The sequence below is a fragment of the Aotus nancymaae genome, unplaced genomic scaffold, assembly GCF_030222135.1.
Source record: "Aotus nancymaae isolate 86718 unplaced genomic scaffold, 86718_ANA_hifiasm-v0.15.2.pri h1tg000077l, whole genome shotgun sequence".
Lineage (NCBI taxonomy): Eukaryota > Metazoa > Chordata > Mammalia > Primates > Aotidae > Aotus > Aotus nancymaae.
In genome coordinates, this window is record NW_026988492.1 from 3,296,602 (window position 1) to 3,312,498 (window position 15,897).

Sequence of the window (15,897 nt, forward strand, 5' to 3'; positions counted from 1 at the left end):
AGAATCTCTGCATTAACTAGACGTTTTAGCAACGGAGAGAAAATCCAAACACTCAAAGTCCTCAGCTTCTAAAACATAATTAGCAACAGAACACAAAGAATTCATAAGCAAGTTTATTATATCAAAGTTAGCCTAGTTCCAGATGGGTTTCCATTGCTAATATTCTTCCCAGCACAGCACTGACAGCTTTTGTAATGTATTTACACTGTGTTCTTTGCTCAAGTTAAAACGAAGAGCTGAGCCTGAGATTCCATAGATATAAATGCTTTTCTCCTGTGATCTTTGGAGGTATGTTCACATAGACAGAACTTACATGTGTAGTAATGGTATTTTCATTATAATTAGTATCTTACTGACAACAACTTAATTGGGCCTAACAATAATATGCGTCAGGGTCTCAATTACGGGCAGCGATTGCAGTTCTATAAAGAGCGCAGAACCCCAATAGTGAATTTACTCTTGATAAAAAATAGAAAGAAATTATAATTGGAAGAGGCAGGCCTATATTAGCAATGCATTTTTAAATTCCAAGAGGCTGTTCTGAGTTGGAAAAGGCCAATTAATTTACTTCTAGAACTCAGAAACCCGCTGGTTCTGTTGCAACGCACCCAATCTGTTTTCACTGACATGCTTCCACTGTTTCGTTATGACATTTCCACCACCGAACAAGCACATATTAGACTGGTTTATGATGTCTTGACACAGCTACTAGGCATGGCTCCCACTCCTGACTGGCATGGCCTGGGGCCGGCCAGCCACTCCATCTGATCTACCAGGTCCACTAGCCCGATTTGCATCAAATTAAAGACAAATTAATGAAACGAAATGTGTGGCCGGCTGGGTTGCTCACGCCTATAATCCCAGCACTTTGGGAGGCTGAGGCAGGCAGATCACCTGAGGTCAGGAGTTTGAGACCAGCCTGTCCAACATAAAACCCCGTCTCTACTGAAAATACAAAAATTAGCCGGGGGTGGTGGTGGGCACCTGCAATCCCAGCTACTTGGGAGGTTGAGGCAGGAAAATCACTTGAACCTGGGAGACAGAGGTTGCCGTGAGCCAAGATCATACTGCACGACAGCCTGGGAACCAGATCGAGACTCCCTCTGAAAAAAATAAATAAATGAGGAGACTGGACTAGATGGTTTGTAAGGGCAGAGGCATCATCATGGTGTGGTTAAGGGAGCCAGTTAAGACCGCCTAGGTTTGTGTCCTGGCTCTGCCACTTGCTGTGTGTATGGCCACAGGCAAATGACTTGCCCACTCTGTGCCTCAGTTTCCTTGTCTGAAAAAGGAGGATATATAGAATTTATCCTCATGGAGAATTTATCTTCATTTGTAAAATTAAGTGTAACATGTTTTTAAAATCTCTGTATAATAGAAAAAATATGTGACTGAGCATGGTGGCTCATGCCTGTAATCCCAGCACTTTGGGAGGCCGAGGCAGACAGATCACTTGAGGTCAGGAGTTCAAGACCAGCCTGGCCAACATGGCAAAACCCCGTCTCTACTAAAAATACAAAAATTAGCAGGGCATGTTGGTGTGCACCTGCAGTCCCAGCTACTGAGGAGGCTGAGGCAGGAGAATCGCTTGAGCCCGGGAAGCACAGATTGCAGTAAGCTGAGATCACGCCACTGTACTCCAGCCTGGGTGACAGAGCAACACTCTCTCTCTCAAAAAAAAGTGCTGCTCTGAAATTGACCATTTTACCAGTTTTTTTTTTTTCACCTTAGAGATTTTTTTTTCAGTGGAAGAATGAGTTTAGAATCATAGATTAGGTTCTATGTAAATAATTGAGGGCCGGGCGCGGTGGCTCACGCCTGTAATCCCAGCACTTTGGGAGGCCGAGGCGGGTGGATCACAAGGTCAAGAGATCGAGACCATCCTGGTCAACATGGTGAAACCCCGTCTCTACTAAAAATACAAAAAATTAGCTGGGCATGGTGGTGCGTGCCTGTAATCCCAGCTACTCAGGAGGCTGAGGCAGGAAGAATTGCCTGAACCCAGGAGGCAGAGGTTGCGGTGAGCCGAGATCGCGCCATTGCACTCCAGCCTGGGTAACAAGAGCGAAACTCCGTCTCAAAAAAAAAATTGAGAACCCGGTTTTTCAATGGTCTTTTATGGTTTTTCAATATTAAAGGAAGATGACAACATGAGTTGTTTTGAGGATTAAATGAGTTAATAGATTTTAAGCAGTTAGAACAATGCCTTACTCTAACAAACGTCCTGCAATGCTTAATATCTAAAAGGACATTCCTTATGATGACACAATTTTCTTTTTCTCCTCCCCCTCCGACTTGTCCCATTCAGGATGGGATTAAGAATGATGTTGGAGAAGAGGGTAAGGAGGCTCATTCATTTCTTGAAAAAGAAAACAGGCCAATCATTGCTCCGTCTTCTCAGAATTCCAGCAAGGATTTTGACTTACTCGTGCATGTGAAAAGGAAACAGCCAGCAGCGGCACTGGCAGTGGGTGGCCGAGAGCTCCTGAAAAGTGTCACAGGGACTTCAAGCCAGGATCACACTTCAAAAGAGATGCCAACTCATGCCAGGCACAGGGGCTCACACCAGTAAGCTCAGCACTTGGAGGGGCCGAGGCGAGAGAATCACTTGCATCCAGGAGCTTGAGACCAGCCTGGGCAACATAGGGAGACCCTGTCTCCACAAAAAATCCCAAATTAACTGGGCGGGGTGGCACATGCCTGTAATCCCAGCTACTTGGGAGGCTGAGGTGAGAGGATCTGAGCCCAGGGAGGTCCAGGCTGCATTCAGCCGTGATTGTGCCACTGCATCCATCCTGGGTGACAGAGTGAGAGAGACCCTGTCTCAAAAAAGAAAGAAAGAAAAATGCCAACTCATAATGCCATTCAACTACAAATCAGAACATTACTCAGAATTCAGGACTTCTGATACATTCCTGACATGACAAGGTCTTTTATCTACAAATGACTCCAACTGGCAATACATCTTTTTTTTTTTTTTGAGACAGAGTCTCACTCCGTCGCCCAGGCTGGAGTGCAGTGGTACGATCTCAGCTCACTGCAACCTCCACCTCCCAGGTTCAAGCGATTCTCCTGCCTCTGCCTTCCAAGTAGCTGGGATTACAGGCACACACCACCATGCAAAGGTAATTTTTGTATTTTTAGTAGAGATGGGGTTTTGCCATGTTGGCCAGGATGGTCTCAATCTCCTGACCTCGTGATCCACCCACCTCTGCCTCCCAAGATACTTCTTAAATAAACAGGCATTTCAATGGATTGGAGTAACCCAAGTTCTCGAGTAAACAGTTTCACTAGGTTAAATTTACTATCTCCTACTTCAGAAATGTCATTCCTCCCTCTTCTCCTAGAGGGCCAAGTTTTAGCAAAACTAGGACCCTCTCATTTAAGAAAACGTAACAGGAGTATTTTTTGAAAATGTGGTGTCTACTTTAAGCACCAACAAATGGCAAGTTCTCTTTCTGTTATCTTCCTCCACCTCAAGGAAGTGATAAATGTGTCACTGCTCCAAGGGGTATCAGCATATGGTTTAAAAATATGTCTCATGAAATCTTCAGCTTCTGATATAGCCTCAGTGTATGAAGTTTCTCAGAAATGACATCATGCCTGTAATCCCAGCACTTTGGGTGGCCGAGGCAGGCAGATCACTTGAGCCCAGGAGTTTAAGACCAGCCTGGGCAACATGGTGAAACCCCATCTCTGCAAAAAAAAATGCAAAAATTAGCTAGACGTGGTGGCGGGTGCCTGTAATCCCAGCTACTCAGGAGGCTGAGGTGGGAGGATCACTGAGCCCACGGAAGGTGAGACTGAAGTGAGCCTCCATCACACCATTGCACTCCACCCTGGACAACAGAGTGAGACCCCATCTCGAAAAATAATAATAACGAATGAATAAATAAATGTCATCCGTCACTTCTTAGAGAAGCTTTCATTGTTTTTTCCTTTCTCGTTCATGAAAAAGATGCCACCATTTACAAAGTGGTAGAATAAGGCCTATTTCTCTGCCCTATTCAGGGTCCTGCAGGAGGGAAGAAACAGCTGCCAAAAGGGAGCTCTTATTTTTTTCTTAATGCCGTGTGTTTTTCATGCTTCACAGTCTTTTGAGGGCAACAACAACTATGATACACCTGAGCTGCGGACTTTTCCAGCTCTCTCCACGCGATTCGTCAGGATCTACCCCGAGAGAGCCACTCATAGCGGACTGGGGCTCAGAATGGAGCTGCTGGGCTGTGAAATGGAAGGTAATTACGATCTCCAGAGTTACTTCTCATTTCTTTGTAAATTTCCTCTTCCATGCATTTATGCCCCTGATGGCGCCGTTGTAAACCGCCTATGCTTTTCCCTCGGAAGGCACGGTGTCTCGGTGCCTGCCCGTCACTGAGGCTCACGACTCTGACACATGTCAGAGGCAGCGCCCTCACAGTCCTACTTTTGTTGATTGTTTGCATGACTCTCCTCGGATTCTATGGGATTGTCTCTCTTGACTTTAAAAAAAAGGCCGGACACAGTGGCTCACACCTGTAATCCCAGGACTCTGGGAGGCCGAGGTGGGTGGATCACCAGGTGAGGAGTTCGAGACCAGCCTGGCCAACATGGTGAAACCCCATCTCTACTAAAGATACAAAAAATTAGCTGGGCCTGGTGGCATGCACCTGTAATCCCAGCTACTCAGGAGGCTGAGGCAGGAGAATCGCCTGAACTCGGGAAGCAGAGGTTGCAGTGAGCTGAGATCGTGCCATCGCACTCCAGCCTTGGTGACAGGGCAAGACTCCATCTCGAAAAAAAAAAAAAGATAATTTGTAGAGTTGAAATTCACGTAACATAAAATTCACCATTTGAAGACAAACAACTCAGTGGCATTTAGCACTTTTACAATTCAGTTGTACCAACTGCCACCTCTATCTAGTTCCAAAATATTTCCATCACTCCAAAGTAAAACCCCTTACCCAGTAAGCAGGCAACTTCCCTCAAACCCTGGCAACCACTTTTGTCTTTTAAGTATTATTTAGAGGCCTATGTCTAACGAGTTTTTGTCCGCAGTGTCGATTACCAGCACATAGAAACAGAAAGCAGCGTCTCTAAGACATCAAGACATTATCCTGGATGAACATCCCAGGCTGCTGCAGAGAAACAGAACTTTACATGAGACAGTGTGTCTGAAAGTACAGCGACATTACTGCCTACGCTTAGATTATGATATGAAGGTCATTTCAAGTACAAATTCAGCCCACACGCTGACCCCATGGCTGCACTCTCTTTTAACATGTAACAAATGAAATTAATGTTTTGAGTTGGTTATTGTACCATTTGATATATTTATGCACTAGAATTCCCATCTGCCTTACATTTGGGCATAGACGAGTAACCTACACCATTTTTCTATCCTCATAGAGGTCTTGCTCTAGCCCAGCTTCAAGAATGACTATTGTTGGCATCCAGATGTTAATCAATCGAGCATATATGCTCACAGTTGTTTTGAAGAATACTTTTTAATGTCACCTTCTTGCAATTTTTAAATTATTTGTGTTTTGAGCTACCAAATATAATTACATTCCTGAGCTCATTAAATACCATAAAACTTTTCTTAAGCATGACAGAATCTTCAGCTATCAATCACCACACTCCTGAATAATTCATAGCTACTTTTCAATGTGTTTATTTAAAAGCAGGCCATTATCTCCCATTCATCACTGTGTGGTTGTTTGCCTATCTACAGTCTTGCCCCAGACCCCTAAATTATCCAAGCCCTATCAACACAGACCAAGAACGTCCATGTGCCAGGGATACGGCAAAGGATGCCAAGAGAAAGAAGGGGTAGGCAGACTCCACTCACTGCAGATGAGTTCATTCAATTCACGGAGAAACGTGGTCATCTGGAAAGGGAATCTGCTCCCAGGATGCGACTCTGTAGCCTGGATTCTGGAAGGCGATGCTGATTTAGGAGGTGGAGGGAATGGGGGGTTGAAAAGACAGCCCAGTGGCAGTTTTGAAAGCACCCTTGCAAAAATTGTAACTGAGAACATGGTGACAGTGAAAGAGAGCTGACCCAACCGACTCCATCTTGCTTCTAACCTCCAAGCTGCCCTTGTTCATTCGTGGGCGTAGGCCAAACTACTTTAGGAGGAACTTACAGTTTAACTTTGAAACAAAGACGATAGCAGCTCTTTCCCGAAACAAACCCCCTTCCTGCCTGGGGACTAGTCTGCCTTTGCAAGACTAACAAATTAGCCACAAAATTAGAAATTGTGGTTTAGGAAAAAACAAAATTATGGTTTCTGGGTCATACAGCTGGAAGCTGCAAGATTCTGAACCTCCCCAGATTGCTCCTGAGGATAATGTCGCTATTGTAAGACCTAAGGTCAGTGCTTGAGGTATTTTGCAGACCCTGTACTCGATGGGTGAACTGGCACCACCCAGATGGATAAACTGGCTTATCCCGTCTTATGCGCCCCACCAGAAATTGACTCAGCCCAAAAGGACACCTTCGGCTCCGTATGATTTCATCTCGGACCTGACCAATCAGCGCTTACCACTCATCAACCCCTGCTCACCAAATTATCCCTCAAAACCTCAACCTCCAAGTAATAGTAAAACTCCCATCTCCCATACAGTTGGCTCTGCATGAATTAAACTCTTTCTCTATTGCAATTCCCCTGCCTTGACAAATCCGCCCTGTCTAGGCAGCGGGCAAGGAGGACCCATTGGGAAGTTAGAGTTGCCACTCTCTAATGTCACCGCTGCAGTGAGGTAGAAATTGTCAGTGAAGGGATTTACCTACAGATTTTTCCAACCACTCACAAAAGTGAGGACGTTGCTCTGGGGAAAGTGATGCCAAAGCTTTTGATACGACTGGTGAAAGGAATGCTTTTCTTCTCCCTTCGATCGATTAACAGGCCCTTAGTAAATGCCTACTCTATGCCTTGTTCCAGGGGAGACATCTAAGGGAATGCAGGGGAAGGATGCAGTCCACTCCAGCCTCCCAGGAGTGTCTGTCCTATTTTGTGCTAGCATTTATATTTAAGAAATGAAGAAACACAGGCCAGGCATGGTGGCTCACACCTGTAATTCAAGCCCTTTGGGAGGCCAAGGCAGACAGATCACTTGAGGTCAGGAATTTGAGACGAGCCTGGCCAACATGGTGAAACCCTGTCGCTACTAAAAATATAAAAATTAGCCGGGCATGGTGGTAGATGCCTGTAATCCCAGCTACTTGGGAGGCTGAGACAGGAGAATCCCTTGAATATGGGAGGTAGAGGTTGCAGTGAGCTGACATCACGCCATTGCACTCCAACCTGGGTGACAAGAGTGAAACTCCATCTCCAAAAAGATAAAGAAAAAAAGAACCACAGAACAGAAGATAATATATATTCTTTTTTTTTTTTGAGACGGAGTTTCACTCTTGTTACCCAGTCTGGAGTGCAATGGCGTGATCTCGGCTCACCACAACCTCCGCCTCCTGGGTTCAAGCAATTCTCCTGCCTCAGCCTCCCGAGTAGCTGAGACTACAGGCATGCCCAGCTAATTTTTGTATTTTTAGTAGAGACGGGGTTTCAGCTTGTTGACCAGGATAGTCTTGATCTCTTGACCTCGTGATCCACCCGCCTCGGCCTCCCAAAGTGCTGGGATTATAGGTGCGAGCCACCACACCCGGCCAATAATTTATTTTCAAATAGTAAAATTGAAAAAATTTTTTCAATTGAATCTAGTGAATCTAGGCACTACCTCAGGCCCTTTACAAGGAGGAACTCCTCCTTTAGAAACAGCTTGATGAATGCAGAAAAATCAGCAAAATGAATAGAGTTTTAAATACGTAAAGGTAGCACATTATCAAGAGCAAGGAGAGCTTAGGGAAGACAGACAACTATCTGGCTTGCGAAAGAAGACGCTACTGAGTCAGTGCAGGCAACACATAGAGCCCAGAAGACGGGTGTGTGTGATTTACTAAAAAGTCTGGCTTGCAGGGCTGAATGCCATGTATGTTATTTGCACATGGTGACTTCTTCGTTATTACTGGTGTGTGTCTTTGGGCCGTTGAAGAAGTCGAAACTTGGCTCTGTTTCCCCATTTGCAATAACTCTGTGTGGTGCTTCAGCACTATTCATACTGTGTCAAATTCTTACTAAGAAAGCAGCAGTTACTGACACATTCCTATGGGCCAAAAGAGAACAGCCCCCAGCCACCAACATCTTGTATGGTTCTCAGACATCAAGAGAACTATCCATTATCTCAAGTCTTGTAAAGTGAAACGCAATGCCAAATACTGTAAAATATTAAACAGATTGCAAAAATGAGTAACAGGCTGAAAACGAATAGCTGAACGAAATTTAAAGGACTTCAAAAGCAGTCTTTGATTAATGTTGGATACCTTTCAACTACAAATTCAAAGATATGCGGATACCTGTGAACAGTGGAATGCCGTCCTATGGGAGTTCAGGTAAATTAATGACCTCAAGATATCTGAGACAACTTGTGTCCCACACCTGCCCTGGAGAGAGGGCTCACAGTTCGAGAAGCTACTTAAAGAGAAATGGAATAACTGTTCAACCACACACACACACACACACACACACACACACTTGCACTAAATGTGAATGTTGACTCCCTTTGGGGAAGAATTATAATATAAACTTAGCAAACTCAGTAAATACTAAGAATATAAAAGAATTTAGGACAAGTGAGTGCTCTAACAACACCTTGAAAATGAGAGGGAAAACATTTCAAGCAAAATCTCTATCTTCAAAGTTCTCAACTCCAGAGTCCTGAAGAAATAGCCAGTGAGAATTCAAGAGCTTTTCGGAAGAAGGATGTTTACGTGGATAACAATGGGTGAAACGTTAAGGCAGCCCACTCTACTCAGCAGATATGAATCAAATACCAAAACATAGCAGCCTCTGCTCTTAGACATTCTGCAGAATCCAAGTATATTTAGCTCCTGAAAGAGAGCAAACCATGCCTCTGGCCTTCTTACCGCAGATTAAAGTTTTCTGCATAAGTGTTAGCAGATCCAAGAGCCAGAGACTTGAGAATACATTTCGAAGGTGTGAGATAATAATCCTTACATCTTGTTTCAGCACCTACAGCTGGACCAACCACTCCCAACGGGAACCCGGTGGATGAATGTGATGACGACCAGGCCAACTGCCACAGTGGAACAGGTGATGACTTCCAGCTCACAGGTGCAGAAACCATCTTCATCCCATTGCTGTACCATTTCAGTTCATGTCGTAGTTGGGACCGGCTGATGCCTGTGTGTGTGCTTGTAACTCTGCATGGCAGGGAGCTGCCCCAGGAATAGAAGCTGCCTTGCCGGAACACGTGCATCTTCATTTCCTCACGTCATCTGGGTAGACGAGTTGTTCTTAATAGCCACAACCATTTGAAACAATAATTTGAGCCATTTTCAGAGCCAAAGGCTAGGATTATCTTAATTGAATAAGAATTTCTCCATGGCTAAATGTGCTAAACTGATCCTCATTTTCAGACCCCCTTCCTCCCATAACACATGCACCGCCCCTACATAACCACACACTTCAGAATGTTTATTTTCATTTTCTAATGAGGGCAAATTTTTTTGAGTGGATCCTTTATCCAGCCAACAGATAAAACTCGGCTTATTTTTCAAGTGCGGCTTTTAAGTTGGGATTTGTAAATCATTCTACATTAACATTTACAAACGCAGAATTAGTTGCTATTTCACATCCCAGCTGACCAGCAAATATATCAGAAATGTTGTATGCCAAATGTCTCACTAATTAATCTGGAGTATTACTCTCTAATCTCCTAAAACCCTAAAAGCTGGAAAGTGACCTTCTCTTCCACTTGGAATGGCAGAGGAAGTATTAGACAAGTGGAGAAATGGTATTATACCATTTGGACATTGGCCAAGGCACTAGGGTTTTCACCCTGTGGTTGCAAAAGGTATCGTGGGACTTTTACTGCTCCCTGGGTCACAATACAGTTGCACATAGCATCTGACTCTCATTTTAGATTAAACTGGAGCTTTTGAATGCAGGTCTGCATTTTTACCCAGAAGGGACTCAGAGAGCCCACATAATTAATTTCCATGGGTAAAACTGAAGGCGTTACATGTAACTTTATAATAAGGCCATGTTATTGGCTAATGCATTAGTGCAAAATCTGGAAGGAAATGTCACACTGTACATTTCCAATTATTTCAAAAGCTCTCCTCTGAAGGAGTGAGAGCACTTCGCACTCTGAGATGGAATAAAGAGTAAAAAAGAAAGAAAAAATAAAAAGAAAAGAAAATCTGTTCCCAGAAATTTAGTCCGGTGAACTGGATTTACATTTAAATCCCACCTCCTAAAGCTATCTCTTTCCAAATTTCCAGGTTGATCACTTACATTCATATGGCCAATAAATGTCACATTGCTATGAGCTTTTGATTGCAAATCTTGTATACAAGTAGCTACAAGCCACAAAACTTAGATTGATTAATGCAGAGGCATTTTCTGTGTAAGATGTCAAGTTCAAGTTGAAAACTCAACTGCCGATATAAAAAACAGTGCTATTCCATGAGCCAAGTCCTCTGGAAGCTTCCCAAGGCTGCCTGTAAACACCCTGCCGCAAACCTCGGGCCTTTTGTGGACCCCGTCACACATCCGCAGTGCATTTCTCATAAAAAGGAATGATTGCAGGATCCCAACGTACCCTTTCAATTGCCCTCTTGTGGAAGAGGTTCTTTCCTTCATAAACCCTAAAGTGGTCAGTTAATATTGATTAGAAACAAAGCCTCAGATTTACTCCTCATATCAGAACAACCAGCCTTCTCATTTTTGCATTAGTTCATGACTGAATCAATTGAAACCGAAGCCTTTGAATGAAATAGGGTGAGTATGTTAGCCTGGAGCAAATTGTGTATGGCAGCGAGTTACAAACCACAGAAAATGGGTCATTTATAGCGAAAACACTGACAGCCTTTCAAAACTGTAAGGTTTTGCTTTACCTACAGTGTTTAAATTATTTCTTGGGTAGATAGAAGAAAGTTCATTCTGGCTTTTTTTTTTTTTTTACATATTACCATGACAAAAAAAGAAAGGTATTTTCCCAGACCAACCAGCACGTTTGTCTCAATAATTCTATAAATCCTCTCATATGTTAAGAACCGCTGAGGATGTTGATAAGGCCCGCCCCACACCTCCATCAGGAAGAAGTCATTTTAAAAGACATTCTCATGCTTCATATCCATTTATTGCAAGAAGGCAATTTTTTTTGAAATATTTTTTACTTTACAAAACTATTTGCTATTCTTTTCTGAAAAGGGATGTGCTCACATGTCATTGTTTGCAAGGGGCAAAAACCTCGCCTAACCCAGACACCTTTTTATATGGAAACTACTCATCTCCTATGCTCACAAGCAATTTTGCATCTTCTTTGCTAATTCTGGCACAGCCTTTGCCCTCAGAACTATAAACTTTGGGTGTTTAGTGTGATGAAACCAAACCAACAGCATTACTGCTTTAACCGTGATAAGCGGAACATGGAAACTGGGATCGATGCTGTCTTTAGGGGTGGTCTGTTCCTTAGCACAGGTGGTGTTGATTTAATTTCTTCTCTTGGAGTGGCCCGCTTGTGTCTAGAGGGGAGAAATAATGTAGTGAAATGCGCGTTACTTGCAAACCACACCGAATTCCAGGTGTACTGTACCAAATGCGTGGATATGAGTAGAATGTGCTCTCCCAGACCTGCTAGCCAAGGTGAAAGAGCTTCCCTGCAGGTACTCATTTGCAAATGCCTTTGAAGTCATTAGATAATACACTTGGCTTCAAAGGCACCAGGCGGCCTCTGTGTCTACCCAACAGTGGAATTTGGCTCCCAACCTATGGCAAAACCGATAATGCATATCGGTTTTAAAAAGCGAATTTTCACCTTGAATCTTTCTCCTGTAAGACCACTGGGAACAGAATGCTAATGTATTCTGGCCTCCCTCCAATTCTGCCATTATAGATTCACCTTCTTAACCCATAATATATATAATTCCTCCTTCCTCGTGCCTGCCTTATTGAGGCCATGCACACGTGTGACCACGCACCCAGCATCTTTGCTGGGAGAGCTGAGGTGGCATGACTCGGCGCTGCAGTTGATTGGCTAGAAATCTTAAGACCGTTCCAAGAGTACAGTTTTACGGTTCTCTGATTCATGCTATGGATATGTAACATGATTCCTGATCTGTGGGAGCTGCCAGATAGGCCTGGCCTGAATAAAGATAGTCACAAATCCTTATTGAATGATATTATTGGGAAGTGCACAATTATGGCACCCTGTAACCACCTCCAGAACTTTCCATGGTAGTCATGGGCCCACCCCATTGCCTTACCCTGAATTGGAGATAACAGTTTACTTCCAACCATAATCTACTTCGTGGATAGACACCTAAGTAATAAATAGCAAACCACTGTTTCCCATACTCAGTGGATTGTAAGACTCACCTGAGAAGATTTCAGAAATACAGATTTTGGCCGGGCATGGTGGCTCACACCTGTAGCACCAGCACTTTGGGAGGCCAAGGCAAAAGGATCACTTGAGGTCAGAAGTTTGAGACCAGCCTGGGCCAGATATCGAGATCCCTGTCTCTACAAAAAAAAATATTAAAAACAGCCAGGCATGGTGGCACATACCTGTAGTCCTGGCTACTCAGGAGGCTGAGGCAGTAAGATCCCTTGAGCCTGGGAGTTCAGGGCTACAGTGCACCATAATGGCACCACTGCAATCCAGCCTGAGTGACAGCGAGACTCTGTCTCAACAAAATACAGATGTCAAAACCTTACGCCTAGAGATTCCAGTTCTCATTTAGGTCTGGAGAGGATAGGTAGATGGGAGATGGCAATTTTAACAAGGCTTCTGGTGATTCGTATGGTTGGGCAAATTTAAGAACACTACTTTAAAACAGAAGTAACGTCTCAGCCAGATCGCCCTCACATCCTAAAGTATCCTTAATAAATTTTTTACAAATTAAAAAAAAAAAAACAAGTATAATGATGAACAGTGGGAAATGGGTGAGCGAAGAGGAGGAAGAGAGGGTGAAGCTGAATCTCAGTAGATAAGGTTACAGCCTGTCCCCTGACCAGTGAGATGCAGTAGGCCCGCACTAATTGAAAGCTTGCAGCGCTCAGGGTGTTATTTGTTCAATCTTCCAGTTCCCTGGGACTGTGAAATGTTTCTCCTGTTCCCCTTTTCCAGCTGCTTCCTGCGGCTTCTCCAAACCACATACAGGGCAGGGTATTTGTCCCTGAGAAAAATAAACAGCTCCAGTAGCCAAAGAGAGGAGGAACAGCTACTGTCTTATTTTACACCCTCAGTTTTCCAGGTTTTAAAATAGATTATGGGGACCAGCCTTGCAGCATCCCTAAGGGCACACACTTGAAACCTTGGAAAACTATCTGAAGCTTAGAGGTCGAGGTCAAGTTTAATACTCAAGTCACTGAGGACATTCAGAGGCCTTTGCTTTTCACTGCTGCAATTGTGTGCTGTGCTTCGCCTGAGAATCAGTGCGTGCCCGTGGAGTGAAGTCTCAATCTCTGGGTGCCTTCTGGATGCTGGGGTCAGAAGTTTGAGATACCTGGCCGACATGGAATCCTCGTCTCTACTAAAAATACAGAAATTAGCCAGGCATGGTGGCAGGGAGGCTGAGACAGGAGAATTGCTTGAACCTGGGAGGCGGGGGTTGTGGTGAGCCGAGATCACACCACTGCACTCCAGCCTGGGTGACAGAGTGAGACTCCATCTCAAAAAAAGAAATGTGTCAGGATACCTTGTCTACTTGAAAATTGCAGGCTGAGCACAGTGGCTCAAGCTTGTAATCCTAGCATTTTGGAGGCCGAGGTGGATGGATCACTTGGGGTCAGGAGTTCAAGACCAGCCTGGCCAATATGGTGAAACCCTGTCTCTACTGAAAATACAAAAATTACCTGGGCATGGTGGTACACGCCTGTAATCCTGGCTACTTGGGAGGCTTAGGCAAGAGAATCACTTGAACCTGGGAGGCGGAGGTTGCAGTGAGCCAAGATTGTACCACTGCACTCCAGCCTGGGCAACAGAGCAAGACTCCATCTCAAAAAAAAAAAAAAATTAAAAAAGAAAATTGCTAAGAGAGTAAATTTTAAGTGTTCTAACCAAAAAAACCCCAAAATAGGTTTATGAAATAATGCATATGTGAATTAGCTTGATTTAGCCATTCCTCTAAGTGTACCTATATCGAAACATCATGTTGTATGCCATAAATATATACAACTTCTCTTTGTTAATTTAGACGATTCTTTTATTTGTAAATTTTTTAAAAGAAATGCTCTAGGTTAAAAAAAGGTTTATTTGAATTTGGTATTGTGGTGAGCAAAATTTCAAGGACACAATCGCTATCACTGGAATTAAAAGAAAGATTTTTCCATGGAAAGTATTTGCCTCTGATAGACATTTGTAAGCATGCAACATTTCTCTCATGCACGTTCGTGACTGTTTTCTTATTTTTGTGTGTTCCTGTTTTTGTTTTTCAGGCGGCACCACTGTGCTGACCACAGAAAAGCCCACGGTCATAGACAGCACCATACAATCAGGTACCACATAGAACAGGAAATGTGGCAGGTTCCGTGTACCTCGCTCCTCTCTGTGGCTGCGCTCCTCGCTTGCAGTTTCCCGGAATGTCCTAGAAGGAGAGATGCCACACAGCATCTGGTCTCCAAGCATGAGCCATAAATATTGCTTTCCTTTCATCCACATGTATATGCAGCAGGGAGTGAGATTTCCTTCTCCATCAGTAATTGCCAAATGGTGACAATCCCAGCTCTCCACTGAAGGAACGGAGTAACATACTTTGTTTAAACGCAGCACATCTAGGACATGGATCGTGTTTGCAAACTACAGGAGAAGGAAATCTCACAGGCAGCACAGCCCGACTATTTATTTTCATCGCAATCCTGCAAAACCGAGACAGGCAAAGTTTGTCAGTTTTGCCTGCCATGGAGCTGGCAGTTTTACAACAGCGTTTCCAGTGGGTGTGCCATGACACGGGGTTCAGGAAACCGCGGTTTATAATTGTGCACGGCGAGAAGCGCACCCTTGGGAACAGCACCTCCTCATCCTTTTATTAACAGAAAAGCGTAACGACTTTTAAAACCCTGGGTTTGCTATCAGTCGGGGGCCAGTCACGGTTAAACGGTGGCCTTCCTCTTGCTGGCCTTTGTGTTGTGTTAGAATCCTGTGAAATTCTTCCCGGCAGACTTACACAAAGGGAAACAGTCAGCGTAAGCAATCAGAAGTTTTAAATACTTGAAAGTTAATCATTAGAGTAAGGTGAGCAGGTCAGTTTTCCAGCTTTCTCCCATTTCCTCTATTGAAGCTCACTCAGCCTTGGCTTCTGCAGTCATTTATTAATGGGGCGTGTGGTGTATATCAATGTTTCCTCAACGGTATGACACTACCCAGCTAGGCAGAAAGTAGAAAGGGCCGCCCTAATTAGTATGCTTCCTTAAAGGACGCTGTTACTGTTGACCTGATTAAACTGCAAAACAAACTTCTCTTCCATCGAACTTAACCCCCAGCTGCCCTGTGGCATGTTCAGGTTGACGAGATTCCTGCTACCACACAGCCCAGACACCCCCTACATAACCAAGAGATGAAACAGGAGTCACTGCCTAAATTCAGAAAATGGTGTAGCCCTACACACATCTTAAGTTGTAAAATGTGGCTTTCAAAGACTGCGCTGGCACCTCCCGTAGCTGAAGGTACCTCCAGAGAAAAGCTCTGCCTCTCCTTTTCTTTGTACCTTTCCTGAAAGTTCTCAGCCCTTGGGATGATTTTCTGTGGATAAAGAATAGTGACTGCCAGTGGGTTCTCTATGACCCTTCTGGAATAGGGAAGAGGGGTGAGGTGAATCAATGAAGTTCTGAT

General features: G+C 44.0%; 1 protein-coding gene across 2 annotated transcripts in view; it reads left to right on the plus strand.

Moving 5' to 3' along the window:
• The window catches only part of NRP1 (neuropilin 1), a 157,154-nt gene that overhangs the window by 122,596 nt on the left and 18,661 nt on the right, over positions 1-15,897 (plus strand). The window contains exons 10-12 of one of the 2 annotated variants that reach the window (XM_021665169.2): positions 4,094-4,238; positions 9,069-9,173; positions 14,505-14,564. In XM_021665169.2, coding sequence (XP_021520844.2) covers positions 4,094-4,238; positions 9,069-9,173; positions 14,505-14,564 — 310 coding nt within the window. The remainder of the gene's footprint in view (positions 1-4,093; positions 4,239-9,068; positions 9,174-14,504; positions 14,565-15,897) is intronic. The other variant, XM_021665170.2, reaches the window with a different exon arrangement.